The sequence below is a fragment of the Centroberyx affinis genome, unplaced genomic scaffold (genome assembly GCF_046629955.1).
Source record: "Centroberyx affinis isolate AG114_WGS23_722 - 3 ecotype Tasmania unplaced genomic scaffold, CSIRO-AGI_Caff_v1 ptg001738l_1, whole genome shotgun sequence".
Classification (NCBI taxonomy): domain Eukaryota; kingdom Metazoa; phylum Chordata; class Actinopteri; order Beryciformes; family Berycidae; genus Centroberyx; species Centroberyx affinis.
The window spans coordinates 972,362-996,038 of NW_027280142.1; the positions used below are offsets into that span (position 1 = coordinate 972,362).

Consider the following 23,677-nt stretch of genomic DNA (forward strand, 5'->3'; position numbering starts at 1 on the left):
ATGAGGGCAAAATGAAATAAATAAAGCAGATCAAAGTCTTTATCTACACAATTTCATAAATAAACTGTGTTAAAACAGTTTCTTTTCATAACAGTTGCATTTCATCTCCAACAATGGGACACAGATATAAATGACATTCAAATGACACACAAATATGAATTATGAAGAGTTATAGTGTACTACAAATATTATTTGATGAGCAGCAAATTATTCAATTAAGGACTAAAACGAGGAGAGAGGCATTTTACAAGCATATAAGAGGGGGTGAAACGTAAAAGCTGCCAGTGCAATCAGTGATTTTAGGTCTACTTATTCCATGCATTAAAATTTACAGTGGTTTAAGGGTACAGACTCAAAAGGGCAAGTAGAACATGGTAGGATTCATCATTTCTCCCTGATTCAGGCAATGCACATTTAAACAAAAAAGACAAAGTGAAGTCAGTCACAAATGAAAAGCAACAACTGAATAAATATAAAGGCAGATTTCCAAGTTCTGGATGTCACTTCTCAAACATATCTAACCTCATCGAAATTCAAACCTGGCAGTATGCAGTATGTTTAATTCCCAAACAAAACAACAGCAACATACATGGCAACTAGGCCTGAGCAGCACTGGAAAACATGACGAAGAACCCTATTTAACCATAAATGACAACAGCATTTTTAGGAAAAGAAACTCATACAAAAAGTCATACTGTAAATGTAAATTATACTGTATGCAATGATATAAGTTCTTTATTGCTGCTTACCATGTTTTAATATATGCCTAGTTCATGAATGCAAAAACAGATGTGTCAGATCTATACTAGCAAATCAAGATAGGCCAATAACCAAGTTTGACTGAATAGGGTCCTTAGAGTTTACAAAACAAATATTTTACCTATATAGTCAGTGCAATGGGCTCGGTTTCCAAGCCTTTCATTTTAGTAATCTGCTTCCTTTGAAATACCATGGCAAGATCTGATTATTTGAAGCAGAATTCTCCACCAAAAGGATATGACGCTTAACGACAAACTCATGATAGAAGGCGCTCAGCTATTAAATGGGCTTAGCTAGTGACAAGTATGTCTATCATTCATTAGCTGCATGTTAGTCTTAGACAAGCCTCAGCCTTATATGAAAGAAACATAACTTAGAAAGACTCTATCATTAAGGAATCCCTCTGCCAATATTTTCAAATAAAGGCAATATTTAAGCTATTATGGATCAGGAAATGAAGTATAGAATATCAGATTGGGATGCAGCCTTTAGGTCTAAGAGCATCTAATAGTCTGTGGCAGCATCCTCCCCTAAGCCATCAATCTTCAATCTGCTCTACACCAACTTTTTTCTACAATTTCTACAATTCAATGTTGCAAATCTATGTGTGCGACAGAGAACGCAGGAAACCATTTGAAAACCGTGAAGCTGCACTGCAGATTTCTTACCAGAGAACTTAATAAGGAAGCAAGACCACAACTAGTACCTTCCCTTTCACACCTTTCCAGCCTCCTCAGCTCTCTGTGGAGGTGTTGTTGGTGGCTGCATCCAGGCAGGGCCAGGTGGGGATGCGCAGCCTGGGCAGGGTGCCCTCCATCAGCCTCTCCATCCACAGTCCCAGCCTGTCGAGCTTGTGGTGGACCTCTAAGCTGGTGGCCCTGGTAGAGCCTCTTTTCGGGCCGGCCCTGTCCTCCCTGGAATGGGACCGGGATCGAGACTGGGACCTGGACCTGGAGCGCGACTTTCTCCTGCTGGCGGAGGAGAACGAGGCCTCAGAGGAGAATGAGGCATCGCTGGGATCGTCCCCAGTGAAGACAGGTCTGAAGAGGCAAAAGTATTTCTTGTGGCCGTTGAGGGCCAGGACGTGGCCGGTGTAGTCTGAGGACTCCTCGTCGTCATCCGAGTGGCCCAGGCTCTGTGCAGCATCGGGGGTCGAGGCCAGGAGGGAGGGCATCCAGTGGCGGTGCTTATCGGCATTGAGGAAGGAGAAGTGGAGGGTCTGAGTCCTAGGCGGCAGAGAGAGGGAACATCAACAAGTGGAACATGCAATGATCAGTGAAAAATATGCCATCATTTACCATATAAACCCCCCTTATCTTAAAAAAAACAAAAACAAAACACACACAAATACTTTGTCTGATGACTCAGCATTATAAAGAGCATAACATTTATTTTTAAGAAGTGACCACAAAATCAAGTGTTTTGGTCACAATAACCACAGAGAAACTTTGAAATATACTTAAAATGGCATACTTACAACTGAGAAACTAAAAAAACACAACAACCCCCCCTCCCACTTACACAAAAAAACAGGTGTACATTTCTAGACCTTAAACGTCCTAAGACCTGCAGTGTTACGAATGCAATAAGCCTTACCCAGAGAAAGAGAAAACCTCCTTGGCAAATTTCCTGAGCAAGGCATTCTTGGAGGCGTCGGTGAGCACCAGCACAACATTGATGTGTCCAGGCCTCAGCTTGACCAGGTTACTGGTGTAGGTGATGTCCGTCAGCTCCGTCACCTCCACAAAGTCCTTCTTGGGAGGACGGCTGCATGGACGAATGAACAGAATGAGAGAGAGAAGGATAGGAGGAGGCAAGACAAGAGGAAGGGAAAGGCAAGCAGGAAAGGGATTAAATCATAGCTGAGCTACTTGTTTGAGAGAGAGGGGATAGAAGAAGGCTGGATAGTGGCAGAGATGGAGGAATACATTTAAGCACCTCAGTAGAGGCCGGAGGGATTTCAGAGTACTTTACTACCAGCTTGAGCCTATTTCCCTTGGGAAGAACACAGGGAGAAAAATTATAATTTTTGGAGCACATTAATTATGGCTGCGTGCATACACATCACAGACTTTTAGATGGAAAATTTTCTCAAAATTCCCTCTCCACCATAATTCAAAATGCAAAAAAAAAAAGTAATCCAAGGCTTAAAAACAATATCAACTCAAGTCAACAAACTTATACTTTGGCCCATGTTCAGCTGTCAAAATGCTGACAAAATGCAATACAGATATGAAAAAGTGTCTATAATCCCATATATTGGATTTTAGTGGTGTGACCAATTTGTTGTCAACATCCGGATTATAGGTATCATAAAGACCTTGTGTTAACGTTGTGTGGTTGCTACACTCAATTAGTAGGATGGAAAAGATATATCATCATACCTTGAAGTACTGGATCTACTAGAAGCATCGTCCTCAGTTGTTGGTGGCTCCTTTGGTTTTGGCTTCTGGGGCTTGTCCTCACCTGACTCACTGAAAATGGACCACAGGAGGGAAATCATCAATGTCATACTAGTAGATATGAAACTAATTAACCTACGCTCTGAATCCTTGAGGGCAACAATATCAGGCCAGTATTTTATGTCAACTTGAATCAAGACCAGAAATAATCATGGTGGATTAAAAGACAAATGACACAAACAAATGTCTCACTAACACCAATTTCTATTGTAGATCTAGTGAGGATCATTAAGTATTAGACACTTGTTAAATTAAATAAAATTTGCAGTCAAACGTTTATGCAAATGATTGGAACGTCTCAGACTCGAAAAAGGGCCATGCGTCTCACCTGAAGGCCTGGATGATGACAGTGCCGAAGAGGATGAAGAGAGCCGAGAAGATCAGTGACAGGATGGGCATCATCTCCCGCCTGGAGGACAGAAGGTTTAACATTTAGCTTTACTGTTCATATCTACAATCTCAAAATGAACGCGGAAACATGCCAGGTGGAAAAGGTGATACAAGCATCAGCATGAAGGTCTCAATTTGTACTCACAGAAAAAAGAAAAATCCAACATTGCATCAAATTCACACTGAACATTAACAAGGACTGTTTCAGCAATGTCACAGGAATTGCACTTCATCGCTGATTGCTGCAGGCTGCCTGGATATGGTGTCTTACCAGTTTGAGTACAGAAGGTCGTCATATATTTGAAGGATGTAATCATAAGCAGCATTCATCCACTGAATGAGAAACATCTGGGAGGAGGAAAACAAAACAGAAAACAAGGAGATTAATCCAAAGATGCTCCAGTTAGAAACATGCTCATTCTCACAGACTGATGTGCACCTTAAAAGACAATGCCAGGACCGGTGCCAGTGGTGTCACAAGTCAACTGGCTGGGTGTGTGTGTGTGTGTGTGTGTGTGTGTGTGTGTGTGTGTGTGTGTGTGTGTGTGTCTTACGGGCGCCATCTCGTTGTTGAGCTCTGGCAAGGTTGTGTCTGAGCTCAGGTAGGCAGGGTCTTTCTGAAGGAGCTCCAGCTGTTCGTGGAGGCGGTGCTTGTCTTCTTCGCTGCCGTTCCAGCCGCCAGTCACAGAGCGGTACAGGACCTTGCCAGCCTGGCTTCGCCTCTCCAGAATCACCACCTACCAATCAATGGTGTTCAAAAGCATTTTTACTGTAAACTGAGGCTATGCAGAGTCTCAGAATGCAGACACCGGCAATCTGACACATATCAAATTCTGAGCATTTAATCCGGTACAACCTGCATTTCTGTATGCTCTGGATAAAAAATGATTTGAAAGTAAATGCACACTGTCCTCGGTGTTTGTTTATTGTCCAGGGTAGAGGATGAGTATTTTTGCCTCAGATAAAAAGAACATACTTAGCAGCACAAAGAGATACTCAGTCCTTGTTTTTTGGTGCACTCTGTGCCTATCAATGCCTATTCAGACCATGTCTTGAACTAGTAGTTTTTTCAAAGCTGTTGCTGTAGAGGATTGTGTGACATCTCTTTGTTTGTTTTTTTCAGTTGCTTGCTGTATAGCCCAACCCCTGTCCCTATCCACAATACAATGAACTTTGGAGGCCTGCACGTGTCCGCAACCAACCATATTAAGCAAACACGGTTGAATAACAAGTCAACAAAAAACATGTGGCTGAGACAAAATACACCCAAAAATTGGATTCCTAATTAATGTTCATTTTTCCCACTCCTCACTGCAAATTTCAAGGCCGTTTTATGTACTCACATGTAGATTTTTGCCTAAAGCCAATATGTGCACTTCATGTACTTATAGAATAGTTGTTTGCATAGCAGCTGTGTATGTGTGCGTACTGTGTGTGTTTCTGCCACTGACCTGAGGTGAGAGTGCAGCCTGGTTGTGGAGCAGCACCTGACAGAGGGGCAGCTGCTGGCGCTGGTAGACGTAGGCGAAACGGAGCACATCTTTGGAGTTGGCTGAGGCGAAGTCCAGGAAGGCCTTGTTGCCTGGAATAAAGGCTTGGTCCTCGCCTGTGATCAGCAGCACACAGTACCTGGGAACCCATTCATGTGTTTAATTCAGCTGAAAGCACTGAATGGGGTATATGGAGCTTTTTCTAAAGATTCTAAAGATTCAACACTATAGTCAGATTTGCCAGAATAGATATTGGTTATCTCATTTCATTGGAAAAGATTACAAATAATAAGACTGGCCAGTCCTTCAGATCAACACGTATGGATTTCTATTGCCTATTAGCTCTGCTAATGCCTTTCCTCCTGTTTCCTCTGTTGAGCTTACTGCTCTTTAGCATTGTCAGATGACGGCACTTAAGTTAAAGTCAGGGTCCTGTTAGACTGGGACCTTATTTTCCTTTACCTTCTACACCAATTCCACATGAGCAGATAAGTGCAGGTGAGACAGAGGGGAAGCCATCTTTGATATAGGCCTCCAACACAAGTGGTTAATTCAAGTGTGGGACTAAAAGAGGGTGGGAGAAATGGAGGCAGTGCAAGAGGAAGGCTGAACATCTGAAGAGTACAGTATAGGACCAAGGGCTGTGACTCTCTTACTTCCTTCGTCGGTGGAACTGCTTGACAGGACACAGCTCATCAAACAGCTGCTGGTTGACCAGCCGCGGCACCTGCAGGAACTTGTTGTTGGAGACAAACTCATCCATGATCTGTCGCTTCATCCCTCTGGCCTGGGAGAGAGAAGATGAAGGGATGTAAAGGGAAGAAAGGAAAGAAAACTTTGAGAGAGAAGAGGTATGCTAGGATCACTCAGGTATCTAAGGTTAAAATCAGCAACACTTCACAGAATAAAAACATTGGAGAGATGTAAGCAATGGATACAAAATAAGGCAAATTTGAATCATCATGTCATACTATCCCAAGACAAATAAATAATGAGAAAAGATTTAGGACCTGGTTCAACACCTTAGTGTAATCCCCTCATTACATTTGTCAGACAGAATTACCCAACAAGGGTTGAATCTCCACTTTTTAGGCTATACACCATCAAGCCTAAACCTATCCAGAATGTTCAGATCTAACCCAATGACAGGAAAGAGGCTAAGCGTCATTATTATTAAACCAGGAAAGCAGTGGTCTAGGCTGCTGGGTGGGTTGTGTGTACCTGGATGATGTCAGCAGGCTTTTCTGTGTTCTCCTTGAACAGCAGCATGGTGGGGGCATATGTGTTGATGTTGAACTGGCGCAGTAGCCGGGTGTTGTACGTCTCGCCCTGGTCCACGTAGCCGAAACGCACGTAGTCCCTGAAGGCGAATGCTGTCAACTGGAGAGAGGAGCGGAAAAATGAAAGCAGAAAGGGCAAACCAAAAAAAAAAAAGAAGGAATAGGGGAGAAAGGATGTGTGTGTGACAGAGAGAAGAGAGTTAAATGCAGACTGAAAACTGCTTCTCTACAGTATATACACATACTTTTATACATAGGGTAGTTCTAGCTAAGAAATCTGTTTGGTCAGAACTGTGTTCCAACTGTACCAATATTTCCCATGATGTATGGCTAGCCTCTTACCTTATAGTGGGCCTTGAAGTATCTGCTAAACCTGTTACCTCATCTTTGACTTCAAAGTTTTCACTTCATCTCTGCATGACCCAAACTCAATCTGTTTCAGCTCCCATGGCCTCTTCACTCAAAATAAAACCTTATTGGCTTCATTAAAATCTTCCACACTCCAATTCATTCACCCCCCCGCCCTCCTGCCCTCCCTCGCTCCCTCCCTCCATTTCCACTATGAGGGCTCTGATTAGTGCTCTACTTGCTTGTTCAATCATGGAATTGTTGGGGTTTATTTGTGTGTGTGTGTGTGTGTGTGTGTGTGTGTGTGTGTGTGTGTGAGAGAGAGAGAGAGAGAACACGTCTCTCACCTTGTAGAGCAGGGGAACCACAGGAACTTGGTCAAACAAGAGAACGCTGGGCTTATTCTCCACATGCCAGCCACTCAGAAAAGGCAGGTAGTTATTATCTGTGATCTGGATAAACAGTGGAAATCACATTAGTTCATAATGTATTCATTCTAAATAAAATGTCAGTCCACTAAAATGAATACCAATACATTGGGAGAGAGGTGTCACGGAAATTCATGAGTAGAATGCAGTGACTGTGATTGTGACTAGCTGACTTTTACTTTGCCAATAGGCCTAAAAGGGATTACAAAGCTCCCAGAATCTTATTAATCTTAACTATATCCACACAACCTTCAACATTATATTGCAGCATGCTCCATCTTTAGAACCAATGCCAATATTCAGACTCTTCAATTCTTCGATGAAAACCACAGTGGATCTCAGATGAAGTAATGCAGGCTAGAAATCATTCTAAATGTAAGTAAGTAATTCCATTACATTTATTAGCTGTCTTAAATGGGTGCTTTTAAGTGCCATGCACTAAATAACGCACACATAGTATTTAGGTCAGTTACCTTTTCCACCAGCCTGTGGGGCAGCAGGTCTTCAATGAACTGTCGCAGGTGCTCCCGTACCACAGCCTGGTGGAACAAGGTCACCCTGCCGTTCACAAGCCCAATGATGGAGGGAGCGCGGTGGGCTCCCAGCTGGCTGGCCAGTCGACGTTCATAGCCCAGGTCCACTATACCAATGCCAACACCTAGTGGAAGAGTCAAAACAGACTGTTACGGAAGAGCAAAGCAAGCTCTTTCAACCGAGTTGCAGCTCCACTCCAGAGACTGGAGACTGAGAAAGCCTCAAAGAACAACTATGTTGTGGGATTTTCAGTCTGGTCTTTGAAATTTGTGTGGGATTTCCTAATGGACTACTATAGGTTCACAAAATATACATACATCTGTTTTTGACATCTCACAGTCCTGTGTATCTATACCATAGTGTATCACAGCGGCAAAGAAGACAAGTCAACTGGCTGGAAAATTAAGCAGCTTCATATCTGGCTTTGAGCCAACCAAAATGAAAAGCCTTGATGCTAGTTTAGTTTTGATTTCCTCTCAAATCCTTGGCTTTGTCATAGCAGGCATTTTCACTGAATGCAGCAATGCTAATAATAGCAAGCTACAAAGAAGTGCTCTTATTATTTCTATTTTACAGAAGTAGTGAACAGAATGACAGGGTTAGGGTGAATTTCTGTGATGTAAATAAGAAATGTATTATTTTTTGCATGTGTGCATGTCAGAAAATCTACATGGTATTGTTATGAAATTATTAATCTAAAACGTCAGAGCTGCAGTAGCAATGGTATATGCTTCTAAAATAATTCAGAGCGTCAGCATGTGCACAAATGTGTGACTACATGCATACAAATTTTGCACTGGGGCCAGGGTCGGTGCCTGTGATGGCGCCTCAAGGCTCATCATAACTATGACGACTTGAGAATTACTGGACACACAAATAAATTCCTTGACAGTGACGTGCATTCCAGTGACATGAGACTTGACTTCAACTTATAATATGACGGTAATATGATTTGAAAAGGAATTATGATAAAAGTGCATTGCATCCAAGATATTCACTTGAGGAGACAGTCAGGAATTCAAGTAGACTTATTTTGAACATCTTTCTGATAGAAACTCTTTGATCAAACACAGTAGTAGACTGACCAAATTTCAAGCTAAATCTGGTTAAAATCTTGCAACATGCACATCTTTACTGAACATAAATTCCAAAGTTTTTGACTATTAACTGGCCTTTCACAATTCAGTATTTAGTATAGTGTGACTCTGACATGCATGAAATTGGTCTAGTTTAACACTTATATGTTAACCATTAAGCTTTAAGCTAAGTCCATGAGGCATTAGGAAACAGTGTATTACCCTCAGTCACTTCTAATCAGCAACTTTAACTCAACAACTTTAAATTCGTCACTTCGTCACTTTCTGTGAGAACCACAGAAAGCAAATCAACTGCAATGAGTAATTAAATAAATTGCTGGGTCTCCGTAGAGTTATCTCAACATTTAGGATTACATTTGTCTTAATGGCCTGCAATGGAGCAAACATTAACCTTGTGTTATGATGCTTTTAGTAAAGCCAACCCTGATTCACAGTGGGGTCTGTGGGAGAGTATGGGGTGCAGAATGACTGGTGACACCTCAGCCACATCAACCTGCAGCGACAGCAGCCTTACCCAGCGGCTCTAGCTCCTGCACCGTCTCCCTCCACACAGGCTCGATGTGGATGCATGCAAAGCACCACTCAGAGGTCACCTTGATTAGATATGGCCTCCTGTGGCTGTCCGGCAGCACATCACTGTTGTACTGCGCATGGTGCAGCAGGTACTTGCTGTCTGCAAAGTCCCTGGACCTGGAGGAGGAGGTAAAGTAAGAGAGTAAGCCTTTTTCAAGCCAAGCCTACAAGGCAGAGGCCTATCAGGATGTGACCTACCACAAAACTGTCTATAACTCCAGTTTGTCCCCTCATCCTAAAACACGGGGCATATATTCAGTAGAGGAACCTTGTCTAAAAAGACATCAAAAGGGGAATTCCACTGAAATTCCCAAATGTATTATTTTCTCTTACAGTAATTTACTAGTTGTGAGTTAGGAGTTCCTGAGATCAACAAAATTGCAATCCTATGACATTATCAAACTGTATTGCCTGAGATATTTGAGATCATTTTTTTTTTACGTTTCTGTACCTTTTATGAAAATCTGTGAATTTTGTTAATTTTATAGATGTTTGGAAATATGCTAATTTTTTTACACAAGACTCTAGCCTTCACGAAGGGGACAATCACAGCACAACTGAGATAAAGTGAAGTAAATTTAATATGAGCTAATCTAGCTTTATCTATTTATGACACATTTCAAAAACAGATGACACAAGAAAAAGAAAATATTGGATGAAAAAAATGACTGAGACCAAAGCTCAAGCTAACCAAGCTGGCTTTCAATTAAAACAAGTGGTAACAATGGGACTATATTTACCTAGGGAATTGACTCACTGTTTCTGCTTCCCAATGTTGGCTGACCACACGCTAATGACAACTATGTGCCAACCAAGATGAGTGTGGACCTCAGCTTACCTGGGGAAGTGGAAGAAAGACTCGTCAAAGTAGAAGCTGTTGTGGAAGCTGCGGAAGCCGTGGTGCTGTGACTGGCCGAAGGGCTGGTTGTCCTCCATCTGGCCATAGCGGTCAAAGTTGGCCCTTCGCTCCTCATTGGACAGAATCTGTGTGTGTGAGAGAGACAGATAGATAGATAGATAGATAGATAGATAGATAGATAGATAGATAGATAGATAGAATGTTCGTCACTGGCAGTAGAAATAATGGAAATAGAGGAACTACAGGGCTTTTATAGAATATTCTACATGATAACGTGTGATGCAGAATGCTTTCCTGTGCTTGAATTGAAATCACCTCATATGACTTTGTAATCTTGATGAACATGTCCTCAGCTCCAGGGTCCTTGTTCTTATCTGGATGCCTACAAAAAGACACACAGAACACCATAGCTCACTGCTGGGTTATACTCTATTAGCAAAAAGGTATTCTGTCTAGAAATAGCTGGATTAGACCAGCATTCAAGTAAACCTAACCTAACTATACATGGGAACCAAAGCAGAAAGGTTTGGTGATAACAGATGTCTTGATTTTCTGATCAGTGATGGCCTGGGGACTTGCTGTCAGTCACTCACCATTCTTTGGCAAGATGCTTGTACGCCTTTTTGATTTCTGCTTGACTGGCACTCCTGCTGACACCCATTACTTTATAGGGATCATATTCAGATGACGTTTCCACCAACTGCTCACCCACAATTAGCAGAACAACGGTGAGCAAAACTGGAGATATCCGAGGCTGTCGGCAGAACCCCCTAACCATCATTGCTTGGCACTGTCTTCTTCCTTCAGTGTCACTGAGCAAAGCTAACGTAAGCTAACAAGCTGCCCGGTAAAGTAATGTGACAAATCTATTCTGCAACGGACAGAGGACGTTATGAGTTTACATGACCGGGTCTGTTGGCTTCTTGAATATTAAGTTTAGAAATGAGACGACATACTATCAGTCAAAATATCACGAGCTAGCCATATATTTTTCAAGCTAATGCTGATTCTGGACATTCGCTAGCACTAGTGTCAAGCTACCAATAAAAAAACACAAATACAGCTTCCGGTTAAACATTTTCAAAATAAAACCCTTGCTGACCAATATGTTATATTGCAATGCTTTAACGCAATGTGAAAATAAAGAAGATATTTAAAAAATAATCTGTAATAGATAAAACACAATTGTTATTTTTATAAAATTTAATTTTCACGGCATTCATAGGCCAATGCAAGGTAACATATATCTACCAGGCATGTATCAGGCAACTTGGTAGGGCGTCTATTATCTCGTAAAAGTCCACTTTAATCCATAGCAGTGACACAGGGCTATAGGATGGTTATCTCGAGGACCCAGTGTCAAGTCAGACAGAATATAACCTCTGACATGAATAATAGGCTTTCAAAATTCACAAAAACTTATTCGAGACAGCTTGAAAAAATGTCTGATACATTAACACAATGTCCATTTTTACATATAGCGGTGACATAATTGCTTTTATTTTGAAGGAAAAACTGCTTCATATCCGGTATTGTTCTCGTTATCTCATGCGCTTGACGCAGCAACGCTGGACATTGGTGTTATTGACAACCGCGCATGCTCCAGTCAGCAGCTGTCACCCCACAACTGCTCTTCCTCCTCCCCCTCTCCATTTTCCCTTCCTCTTCTCCTTTTCTTTTCATTTTCATCATCTTATTTCTTTTTTCTCTTTTTTATTTTATGGCTGTTGGGATTCTAACCCGACATTTCTATTCTCTTAATCCCCATTTCCAATTCCTTCACAAAAATCTTTTATACTGTGTTATCAGGTTATCACTCAGAGATGAAAGAAATCCAACTCTGTATTTCATCTGAAAGATTTTCTCCTGCAACATCAGTGATATCCAGAAATTGTCTGGCAGCATCTATCACCGTTTTTATTCTCTTTGATTTTCTTACTTCCAAAGCATAGTTTATGACCCTTGCAATACATGCAAGAAATCGAATGCAATAAAACCTTGTAAAAATGTATTTTTTGTTATCATTACCATATTCAATTCCGTGTACTATAAATGTATATACAATTCCTTATGGAGAGGTCAAACCTTTTCCCAATGGGCTTTGTATGCAACCACCAGGATGACTTTACTTTTATGTATAGCCTACTCATTGCCTACATGAATTGTGCATACCTACCTAACAAATATGTTGAAGCAACTCATAATGTGTTAAAATAAAAAAAGGGTCTTCTGCATTGTTCTGGTTCAAGTTAAATGTCTTCCGTCCTTCTCTCCATGCTGCCTCAGGCTCTTATGTAAATACAAACTATTGATCCTCATTCATGAAACATGCATGCAAAAATATTTGATTATGAGAAAAATATAATAAATATTCATAGTATTTGCCATTCATCAGCGTTTCATTGATGTGTCAGAATTGCTCTTTGATTTGCTCAGATGCTATTTGCAGTGGATTTACACAACACCATCATGAGTTACAAATGGCTGTATTTAATTAAAAGGTAACTCTTCAAAATGTAAAAGCTGATTATGAATGACGTTTTAGAACAAACATAACTAGAACAAAACATTATTATAGGACAATATCAATTATTATAGGACAATATCAAACACAAAATTACTCACAAGACACACTTCCCCCATCTCCAACATAGAAATGGCATGAGTTCAATTCACTACCTTTATATTTATACAAAAAACTCAACTGAGCAAAGCAAACTATGCTATGTACTGTGGCTGTAGGTTTTAGGATTGGGGTCTTTCAGGTCGATCAATCCAAAATGTCGGGAGCTGTGAAATCCTAAATGTTGGAGAAAAAGTGATGCTCTCATCACTTACTGAATTTGTAATTCTATTTCTTCCTTAATATAAGTGAATAAGTAACACTGTCCCTTAACAACTATCACTGAAGTTTTCAACACTTGAGCAAGGCAAGCAAGGCTTATTGGCAATCAGTAGAAGACTGTGGCAGGTAACAATGTCTGCAGCTGCACGACTGTGAAAGAGCATACGTGTTCAGCAAATCTTCCCTGGGTAAATAAAGGTTTAAAAAATGTAAAATGTAAATAGAGACTAGAATTAATTTGCTAATGATAATTCATGCATTCTCAACTTCTAAATAGATTTGATATGATAACCTTTTCAGGTAAAAAAAAAAAAGTAACAATATCTCAATTTTGGAGAAAATGGATTGTGTCCTGTACAGGACAGGTTGGCCTGATATCCTCTACAGCGGCTATTCCCAAAGTGCATGTTTTGACAAATAAAGGCCGGTCTCAATTAGAAGCCGGTTGCCATTGACACATTTGCTGATCGCCATGGCGGCACAGAGAAAAAAGTACGACCTGAAATTCAAGCTGTCAGCTCTCTCTCTCTCTCTCTCTCTCTCGCTCCAAGACAGAGAGAGAGAGAGAGAGAGAGAGAGAGAGAGAGAGTAATATTCATACTGGTTTAAATAAACAATTAGTATAGTATAGTATTTCCCATCTTTGCTGAGCAAGAGTTTTGTGCGAAAGGAATTAAAGGCCTGTCCCATATAGATGCCTGTCCCAAATATAGGCCGGTTGAGTTCAGTGTTTGAAGCAAATAAAAGCTCGGGCTATTAATTTAAGTTTTATGGTACTTCCTTTTTGTAGCAGGCTTACAAACATGGCAAAATGTAACATCATATGAGAGTTGACATCACAGAGTTGATATCACATCGTCTGTGGAGATAGAGGGGGTACACAGCAGGAGGTTGAATGTTTGAGGGGGTACAGGACTTTAAAAAGTTTGGGAACCACTGCTCTACAGTAACATTTGTGGTTCAGTGCATCATCATATACTCAGCCATACTGAAGGACCAGCAGGAGCCCTAGCAGTGTTCAGACTGCCTCTGTATTCATAGTCCAGGCTTAAGAGCTCTGGTACTTATGTCAGGATGCATTCTTAGCAACATTTGACATGGATGGATCAAGAAACATTCATAACAATGAGAATATAGAATATAGATTGGTGGAGAACAGTCCACATTGCATTTGAACACAACATGCCCCTCTGCCGTCCAAGTTGCACAACTCCCACTCAAATTTCCTTTTAGCACAGAAACCTGTCTGAACTGAGCTGCCATCCCTTCTTTTACTGTAGCTATCCCCTGTGGAGATAATGTGAGACCCATGTTGCCATGACAATGGCAAACTAAACTGTTCACCCTGCTAGCCAACTAGAAATTCAGCTCCTGACACCACACAGCAAATCAAGAACAACCTCTAAATCAAGGAAAGTAGCTATACTGGTCACTACAGTAAGAATAACTTTCAGGTGACCCTGGGAGTGTCTTCAAATTCCACTGAGAGGCTCACTTTCAGTACAGGCCTGAAAGTGAGCTTTGAAAGCCAGAAATCTCAGCACCTGTGGTAATCAAGTGATTGGTATTAATCAATAACCAGATCAAACCCCTGCAGATACATTATGGTCATTTTGTGCTATGGTTGAAAAGGTATTCTGGCACAACTTCATCCACAAGCTGTGTGGAATGGGCAGGTAACACTGAGAAAGAGGAAATTCCAGCAACACTTGCAGAAAACGTGAAAAGTGTGTTGGCCCAAACCCTGACGAAGGCCACGTGTCAGGTGTGGAAACTGGAAAATGCACTTTTTGTGAGCATCTTCTTGTCAAATATGTTAGATCTTTTGCCCCTGTCAATACTTCGGTATACGCCAGGCCCTGCTGGTAAACATGAAGATGCTGTGCAGTGTTTATCATTTCACAGTATTGAAGTTCTCAAAATTTGACCACTTCCTGCCATTTGGGGTCACAAATGTGTCAAAATTGCATAGCATTTAACTGAGCTAACTCCTCAAGCTACAATTTGTCATGCTTTGGAGAAGGGACTACAATAAAAGGGACTAGGGCTAAAGACAATATAATTTACTGTGTCAAATCTTTCTGAATTGACCTACAGTATACCCACACCATGACCACCATTTTCAGATATCTCTCTTTTTGTAGCCTGGTTGTTATAATATTTAGCCATCATCTGAGCACAGCCAATCCTCCAGTGGACCTCCATGATTGGTTGCTAAGAGATTTGTGACGCAGCTGCAAAGCCTCGAGTGAAGTGTTTTTATGTAATTTCATATTCCTCGCCGAGGGGGCTTCATTTCCGCTTCCGTCCCGTCCCAGGCACAGCTGCATCTTTATACTATGGAATAAAAAAATGCATCGTACCTGGCTTGGCTTATGATTTAACTTATTATACCTAACCGACGTCGCTAAACTACAGTGGTTTTCCTTTTGTGTTTAGACCAAGGATGAGGATGTCATGTATTTTGGCTTTCAATGTAGCAAGCTTACAAAGTGAGCAGATAAGGGTCTTAGCTCGATAGCTAGCGTTAGCATAGCCTGCTACCTTCGCCTCATAGGCTACTGGCTATCACACAAAGCGTCATTCAATGAGCAGGTAACTTTTAATTAGCTAAGTTAACTAGCCAACCGCCTTAACTTCTTTAATGCTTTCGACATTTCAGTGACATATTCATGCACTGCACTGTCCGGTTACTGACTGAGCTTTGCAAGTGGTGCCAAAGATATGAACTGCATAATACGCAGCAGCTAACGCGAGGTTACTTGGCTAACTGGCTCGGTAGCTAACGTCATTAAGTAGCGTCGTTGTTTTGATAGCTTGCTCATGCGACAGCCAACATAACAAAAGAGCGACACAACCCAAGCACATATTTTGTCTTATCACGCTTGCTGAAAGTTTTGGCTGTAGAATCAAATTTTGGGTGCTTTGCTGATGTATGTGTCCTGCCTGTCGTTCAAAGTAAAGCATGCCATTACTGTTCAGTGAAGTACAGTAATATTAAAGCAGGGTTTTGAATTGAGTTAATATTAGTGTTCTTATGCTCTTAACCCCAGGCTCAACACCATGAACCTGTTACGCCTGCTGTGCCGCCACAAGACAGCCCTGGTCATTGGCAGTGTGTGCACCTTTGCCATAGTCCTCATCTTCTTGGCCAAATGTACCTCAGAAACCCTGAAACAGGACCGACCAGACCCTCCAGGCCTCGCCCCGCGCGTCCATGCCCTCCAACCCCGTCCAGAGCACCACAACCCCCCCTCCAGATCCAAGGACCTGTCAGCCTTCCTGGTGGTCCTCATCACAACTGGGCCTAAATACACAGAGCGCAGGAGTATCATCCGCAGCACCTGGCTGGCCAAGCGGGACTCAGATGTTCTGGCCATGTTTGTTGTGGGAACTGAGGGGCTTTCCAATGAGGACCTTCTGAACCTCAACACCGAGCAAGGGCGTCACAAGGACCTGCTCCTGTTGCCTGAGTTGCGGGACTCTTACGAGAACCTAACACTGAAGCTGCTGCACATGTACTCCTGGCTGGACCAAAATGTGGACTTTAAGTTTGTTCTCAAGGCAGACGACGACACATTCGCTCGCTTGGACCTCCTTAAAGAGGAGCTGAAGGGGAAAGAACCAAGCCGGTTGTACTGGGGCTTCTTCTCAGGCAGAGGGCGGGTGAAAACAGCCGGGAAATGGCGGGAAAGTGCTTGGGAGCTTTGTGACTACTACCTGCCCTACGCGTTGGGTGGTGGCTACATCCTGTCAGCTGACCTGGTACGCTATGTGCACCTCAACGCCGGCTACTTCAAGACGTGGCAGAGCGAGGATGTGTCGCTGGGCGCCTGGCTGGCACCGGTGGACGTGCGGCGGACACATGACCCACGCTTCGACACGGAGTATAAGTCGCGCGGCTGCAGCAACAAATACTTGGTGACACATAAGCAGAGCCTGGAGGATATGCTGGAAAAACACCAGACTCTGCAGCGCGATGGCAGGCTCTGCAAGGAGGAGGTCAAGCTGCGATTGTCCTATGTGTACGACTGGAGTGTGCCACCCTCGCAGTGCTGCCAGAGGAAGGATGGCATCCCCTAATCTTTTGTCCTTTTTTGACCTTTGAACCCTTCTGGCCTTGTTATTTGGACCCATGCTCATGTCAGTGCTCTCCCTACCATCAGTCTACCATGTGGGTGACCTGCTCCTCACCTCTATCTGTGCTTCCTCTGCCATACATCTAGCTAAACATTTTCCACCACCATCAGATGTGTTTAAAGGCTACTTCAGTGAGCTCTGAGGTAGATAATGGAGGGAAACACAGATAACAGGTCCTCACTACGCCATGATGTCTACATTTGTTTTTGTGACTACTACATTTTTTTATATTTTATTTATTGTTTATTTATTCTGGACATGCAGCTAACACAGCACACTGGTATTGAGTTTGAACAGAAGCACAGTGAACGTAGTTGCTGCTTGTGAGTTGAATTTTAATTTATAAACATGTTGGGAAATTAGCATTTTATTTACAGAATGAATGGACAAGGAATGATAATTTGAAACGCAAAGCCTTTGTTTACGATTAATGGTACAAAAGGTTTAAGGTGTTACACTGAATGTGTATGAGAACATGGTTGAATGTGCTATGTTGTGCAGGCCTTCTTCCTCCCTTATACTGGATCCTATGTGGGGAGTCTGTGATGATATTTACATAACCAAGGCAACAGTCACATTTTAAAAGTATGGTCAGTATATTTACAGAAGCTGGACAGTGATATTACACAGAAGTTATTTGTGTATGTTTGTTTGCAGCACGGTACAGATTCAGACAGATGAAGTTGACATAGACTACCAGCTGGCACTTGGTCACTTTTTTTCAACAAGCAATGTAATTTTGATGTCCAAAATTATATGTTTTTTCCAATGTTAAGGTCTCTAGCCTGAACTCACCCTTCAATGTCAGTAGCTGTGTCCCAAAACCTGGAAATGTGTGCAACAGCTTCGATTAGGGTGTATGTTGGTGTACTGGTTAAATATTTGAGGAATGCTGCAAAAAAGAGTCGCTTCCATGCTTGTTTTTATGACTGCTGTTATCATGTTGTGTTGTGAATTAATGACATGACTATTTTCTCACTGTTTCCACTAGCAGTTCTCTAATCCTACACAACTTCAATTTCAGTGTTTGTTTCCAAATGGTCAGCCTGCCTGGATGTTTTATTAAATGTTTTTTTTTTTATGTATTCTCGTCAACTTGTATTTTCATTGTCTGAATGAATATACGAATGGAAGATTCTAGGTTGCTCTGTAGATTTTCATATTCAATATCAGATGGTACATTTATGTATATTAATTTGCCTTTGTTGTGGAAAGGCATTACATATTTGACAAAATGCTTTACAAAAGACTATTTTACTAACAGGACTTGATACAATACCCTTTTTGACAATACTACAATATCAAATAGTTTTACAGCCATACCTACAACCATACAGTGTTGTAGGAATGATCCTAGTGTAAAAAGATGGTAGTCTTTTGGTTTGTCTTTACACCTCCCACAGTACAAACCTTTAAAAGGTTTTAAATGATGCATAGAGCATTTTTCACTCTGTCAATGTATGGCTGATGCATGTTGATTATTCCAATCTCTAATACAAAAATGTTTTATTAATACTTTATTTTTCTGACAGATAGAGGAGAGAACCATAACATGTAATCACTCTTTCTCATGGAGAGCGAATGGTGGCTTCATGTAGTTCTCAGTCAAAATTACAGTTGAGATGGTCGCTGTAGTTGAAAGGCTGCAGTTGTTAATCAAAGACGATCCTCCTGTTCTGTTGACTACCCATAACATTGTAACCTTTGACATCTGTCTGTACTCCTCTTCACATTCAAAGGGAAGTAATGTGTTGCCCTTTGTTCTGGTTTTCACTGAGAAACAATCTGGATGTGCCTCAGGGTTCCCCTCACACGGACAAACTCTGGTACGTTCTCCAGGTTCTCGCTCCTCTTCAGCTGCTCCAGCTCGTACTGCAAGACAGGAACCATCTCAGTGTTAGGGGCATCCTTCTTAAAAAGATGAGTCTACATTTGGAAATATATTCAGGCTTGCTTATGTGCTCAAAAAGTAAATGAGATCATTTCAGATACTCTGTTCCCCAGGTTGTGCACTTTTCCATCTTTGCTCTCAGTCAACATGCCCCTGGGCTTACTTACGACTTGTATTCTCTGCTGCCTTGTGCGTAGCTTCAGCTCCAGGTCAGAGGGAGGCCGCAGGGCCCGCTCTCTCTGCTTGTGCTGCTCCCTCTGCCTGTATTCCAGCACACGCTGCAGCTCAGGCTTGTCTCCAGGCAGTAAAGCCCTGGGGACACATTGACAAAAAAACACTTGATAGGGAGATGGACCACTAGGAAAAGGTGAGCAGCTTGTTTGTATTGCAATTAAGAGCAAGCACTTTATTGGTATACAACAATTCTGTTGAGAAATATTGGCAAAAGACAAATTTGCTATTTGTTTGGGGTTTGCAGTTGAATTAGTAGATTAGGGCATGGCTTTATATCATGGTTGGTGTTTTCCCAGACAGAAGATAGTGAGGTCACTGGGCCTCCTGTTGAGAGATTACCACTGATCTCTACCAAGGTGTTGTGCCTTTTAACTCGATCAGCGTTGAACACCACCTAAGCACATTGCTTATCCCATCCACAGCACTGAGGCACAGCCGGGCGGGTGGAGGTCAGCCGGACTGGGGAAGCCTTGGTCTGGATAAGAGGCTTCTCTGAAGCAGTAGACAACTCACATGTTGATGTGGGGAAAATATTACTGAGCTCTGTCTTATGATTGACATTGGCCTGCCTTTATTACACACCGGTCCTGAGAAATGTCACACATGGAAAGGTTTGTAATGGTTGTTTAATCCATGTTTTATTAGTTGGTAAATAATCTCTGGTAACCTATTGGACACCATCTTACAGCATGGTGTTAGATGATTCCAGGAGATTTCCCTGTAACTATGACAATACAAATTACTATAGCTGACATACTGTTCATTAAAACATTCACTCCACATAACATTAACATTAGACCACTGCAGATCATCTCCCCTTAACTGCGACCCAAGCAGAAGATGTCTCCTTATTTTTGTTTGAAGTATATTATTTTCTATGTATATGCAGTGGGCTCCTTTAACAAAATGTACTAAGTGATGCAGCAAAACAATCATGTTGATTAATAAAAAAAAAAAGGAGTCTATCTGAGACCACTGGAAAAGAAGATCATTTGAATGCATCACTCTCATCTCCTTTGATTTAAGGTACACTATCTCTGGCAGAAGTTCCTTGACTGATACAACATTTGGGCACACGGGACAGCATGTGGGTGTCTGGTGACCTGGTTGTACCGACCGGAGGCAGCAGGCACACAGCTAAGTGTTTCCTCACCGTCTGTAGCAGAATAGCAGCTCTCGGTGAATGGAACGATGCTGTTGAGAATCCAGGACAGGATTTGGCAGCTTCTTGGGCTTGATGAGATCACTGTCCTGCTGCCGTTGAGTCTCAATCACCTGGCAAGATGGGACCATCTCGCAGTGATGCCTCTCTGACACACATAAACACAGGCCTGCACACACAGTCACACACCCTTTTTAATGCATTCACCAACACACTACGCAAACTGTATTGGTTCAGCTTCAATTGGCAGAAAGCTTTTCAAAAACTATTAGTTACATTCAAGATATTTAATTGTTCACTGAGTTGCGTGTTATCATAAAAATGGCTTCTAAAGTGATGGGTTAGGACTCAGAATGGGGTCACTGGCCTACTTTGGCGGGTCCCCACATGACAAGGTTAGCAATGTCATTATAGGCTTTTGTCCCAGGACAAATGACACAACTTCTCATTTGATTACTTAGCTGAAAATGTTTTTTTTTAAAAAAACTGTTCTAAGATAATGCTATTTATCTGTTTAAATTCACTGAAGCAATATGAGCTTCACCTTAACAATTCTGCTGTTTGATTTTATCTTACCTGTCCTGTTTTGCAGACCCATCTCCTGTGATCCCTGATTAAAGAATAAGAGATAAGTATATGTAAATTCCATTTTCAAAATGCTTTTTTTTTTTACATGCATGGAACTTCACTTGAAGCTGTTGTATGCATGTTGTATACAGAACAGCAGAAAAAGGAAACCAAAACTAATTTTCTAATTTTTATGTAGTTGAACAGCTGCACTGCATATTTGTATGTTTTTGAGTTTTCAAATGTAGCTAAGGGTTAACTTGAGCCAAGCTACTAACTGCCCAGTTTTACCCCCCACATTTCAAAGGCCTAAAACACCCGCAGACATTATGTATGAACATATTACAAACATCAAATTCAACATTTCGCCAAAATGTTTCCCATCCTGGAATTCACAAATCTTTACACACACAAAATGACACAAAAAAGAAAAATACTCTGTTGTGCTCAAACAGCATTCTATATTTTGTAGCTGGAAGTCTATGGGGGTAAATTGAAGAAGTCATAGAAGTACATAGAAGTACATAAAGACATAGAGACATAAAGACTCAGTCTGGACATAAAGACATAGAAGTCTCCATTAATTACATTAACACTGTCAGTTTTCTTGGGGGAACACACCTTAATGAAGGGACATATATGAGTTATTTTGCAAGGTAATCTTTGCAAAATGCTCATTGTGAATGACTTAATAAATGCAAGAAAATGTATTTTGAAAAAGGCCCGAACTGGATCTCTTATTATTTGAAAAACTCAGCCCAAAACAAACACTGCCCTTCCCTTTTCTATCTAATTTCCAATTTTGAACAGATTATTTGGGGCACAGACAACTCCAATTTACTCATTTCGGTAATTGAAATTGTTTATTCCCTACTTTAGGATAAAAACATGTTTTTTTGTCAATACTAATTTCAGCCATGATAACCACCACGACCAAAAATGCACCAAATAATGACATGTCTCCACTTTCTCACCTAACAGCACAAAACCAAGCTTACCTGTGAGCTCTGGTACAGACGCATAGCAGAAACGAGAGACGAGCTAAAGTATCTTCTCTCAAACACGCATAACTCCAGCTCCAGCAGAGGCTCACCCTCCTTCTCTGGGTGCAGGGCGAGCTGCAGTTAGGGTGAGGCTGAACAGGTGTGCCTTGCTGTCCTGTGGTCAAATCTTATTAACTGTCTTATCACCCTTTGTTCCCTCCCTCTGCACCCTCAGGAGACAAACTTGTGTGTTATCTCAGAGAGGGAGAACATATGGAGGGATTAGGATAGTGCAACATGCGTAGATAATAAATTCTCTTTAAGAGTTTGTGAAATATGGCCTCGGTATCCCTCCACTGTGGACCCAGTTGGTCTCTTGCACTGAATTCTTATTTGGTGTTGAATCCATCAACACATCAGAATCAGAATCAGGTTTATTACAAGGAATTTGCCTTGGTATGAAGGTGCATACAATAAACATAAACATGGAGAAAAATAATAGGAAAAAAAATAGGGATAGGTTAGGAGGAAGTACTGCAAGTCAAGAAAGTGAAGAGACATAAATAATACAGAATATGAAAAAAATATAATACAAATATAATAAAAAATATGTGCAATATATCTGTTTTTTTAAAGTGAATGAAAAAGATTTACAGTTTGTACAGGAATGTGCAAAATATTGACCAGAGAATGTGCAAAGCTTAACAGTATGGAGTATAGAGGGGGGGATAGGGGTCCGTGTCAGCGGGGGTCCCGGGGCTTGTTGATGAGGGCAGCTGCAGACGGGAAGAAACTGTTCTTGTGGTGTGAGGTTTTGGTCCTGATGGACCGCAGCCTCCTGCCAGAGGGGAGTGTTTCAAAAAGTTTGTGTCCAGGGTGAGAGGGGTCGGCCACAATCTTTCCTGCTCGCCTCAGGGTCCTGGAGGCGTACAGGTCCTGGAGAGAAGGCAGATTGCAGCCAATCACCTTCTCAGCGGAGCGAATGATACGCTGCAGTCTGCCCTTGTCCTTGGCAATGGCAGCAGTGTACCAGATGGTGATGGAGGAGGTGAGGATGGACTCAATGATGGAGGTGTAGAAGTGCACCATCATCGTCTTTGGCAGGTTGAACTTCCTCAGCTGCCGCAGGAAGTACATCCTCTGTTGTGCTTTTTTGGTGAGGGAGCTGATGTTCAGCAGGTGTGACGAGCCCCTTGCATGACATGGAAGATGTGAGAAGATGGGATATATTTGCGGCAGATTGCAAATTCAAGGAGGAACAGGCAAACGTTGCTCTGGTAAGAGCAGGCTGAAGCTGTTGAGATGTAGACTGAGAAGAAGGTGATTCTGAAATTTTGCTGTCATGAGAATAGATTGGGCAGTCAAAGGGGAGAAAAGCTATTTATCTGAATAAAGCCAGAGAGAATAAAGATAGTGATAGATGTGACTATAATATTAGATATTAGGTAGATATTAGTGATGTTGCAGGTAAAGATGTTCACAGGATATCGAGAGATGGATTCAAATCATGTTCAACATGGTTATAAGTGCAGTTTAATTGTATTATGATGGATTTAATGTGGGGTATGCAAGTTGAATCCTTACCGTGTTGAATTTCACAAAATCCACTAGATGGCAGTAATGCATCAAGTATGA

General features: G+C 41.6%; 3 protein-coding genes across 3 annotated transcripts; 1 reads left to right on the forward strand and 2 right to left on the reverse strand.

The window, feature by feature from the left end:
• Nucleotides 1-41: 41 nt before the first annotated feature.
• Nucleotides 42-11,236, reverse strand: dnajc16l (DnaJ (Hsp40) homolog, subfamily C, member 16 like). Its single transcript, XM_071528899.1, has 15 exons — nucleotides 10,814-11,236; nucleotides 10,536-10,602; nucleotides 10,200-10,345; nucleotides 9,303-9,478; nucleotides 7,631-7,815; nucleotides 7,077-7,181; nucleotides 6,323-6,481; nucleotides 5,758-5,888; nucleotides 5,063-5,240; nucleotides 4,166-4,348; nucleotides 3,883-3,959; nucleotides 3,550-3,630; nucleotides 3,144-3,233; nucleotides 2,356-2,526; nucleotides 42-1,985 (listed from the first exon to the last, which is right to left on the reverse strand). The coding sequence occupies exons 1-15, from the start codon at nucleotides 10,999-11,001 to the stop codon at nucleotides 1,493-1,495; spliced, it is 2,430 nt and encodes an 809-aa protein (XP_071385000.1). The 5' UTR covers nucleotides 11,002-11,236; the 3' UTR covers nucleotides 42-1,492.
• Nucleotides 11,237-15,440: 4,204 nt separating this feature from the next.
• b3galt6 (UDP-Gal:betaGal beta 1,3-galactosyltransferase polypeptide 6) lies at nucleotides 15,441-18,254 on the forward strand. The gene is made up of 2 exons (XM_071528909.1): nucleotides 15,441-15,660; nucleotides 16,119-18,254. The coding sequence occupies exons 1-2, from the start codon at nucleotides 15,653-15,655 to the stop codon at nucleotides 17,146-17,148; spliced, it is 1,038 nt and encodes a 345-aa protein (XP_071385010.1). The 5' UTR covers nucleotides 15,441-15,652; the 3' UTR covers nucleotides 17,149-18,254.
• Nucleotides 18,255-18,952: 698 nt separating this feature from the next.
• LOC139651975 (uncharacterized) lies at nucleotides 18,953-23,134 on the reverse strand. Its single transcript, XM_071528883.1, has 6 exons — nucleotides 23,009-23,134; nucleotides 22,058-22,177; nucleotides 21,069-21,102; nucleotides 20,484-20,640; nucleotides 19,264-19,408; nucleotides 18,953-19,077 (listed from the first exon to the last, which is right to left on the reverse strand). The coding sequence occupies exons 1-6, from the start codon at nucleotides 23,132-23,134 to the stop codon at nucleotides 18,976-18,978; spliced, it is 684 nt and encodes a 227-aa protein (XP_071384984.1). The 3' UTR covers nucleotides 18,953-18,975.
• Between the last annotated feature and the right edge of the window lie 543 nt (nucleotides 23,135-23,677).

Excerpts from the sequence above, each read along its gene's own strand:
- dnajc16l (XM_071528899.1), bottom strand. The coding sequence starts at position 11,001 with ATGATGGTTAGGGGGTTCTGCCGACAGCCTCGGATATCTCCAGTTTTG. Across the intron at positions 7,816-9,302 it reads GCAGGAGCTAGAGCCGCTGG|GTGTTGGCATTGGTATAGTG; the intron begins GTAAGGCTGCTG and ends CTCTTCCACTAG. Across the intron at positions 5,241-5,757 it reads CAGTTCCACCGACGAAGGAA|GTACTGTGTGCTGCTGATCA; the intron begins GTAAGAGAGTCA and ends ATGGGTTCCCAG.
- LOC139651975 (XM_071528883.1), bottom strand. The coding sequence starts at position 23,134 with ATGATGGTGCACTTCTACACCTCCATCATTGAGTCCATCCTCACCTCC. Across the intron at positions 22,178-23,008 it reads TCATTCGCTCCGCTGAGAAG|CTCGCCCTGCACCCAGAGAA; the intron begins GTGATTGGCTGC and ends CCCTAACTGCAG. Across the intron at positions 20,641-21,068 it reads GGGTCTGCAAAACAGGACAG|AGAGGCATCACTGCGAGATG; the intron begins GTAAGATAAAAT and ends TATGTGTGTCAG.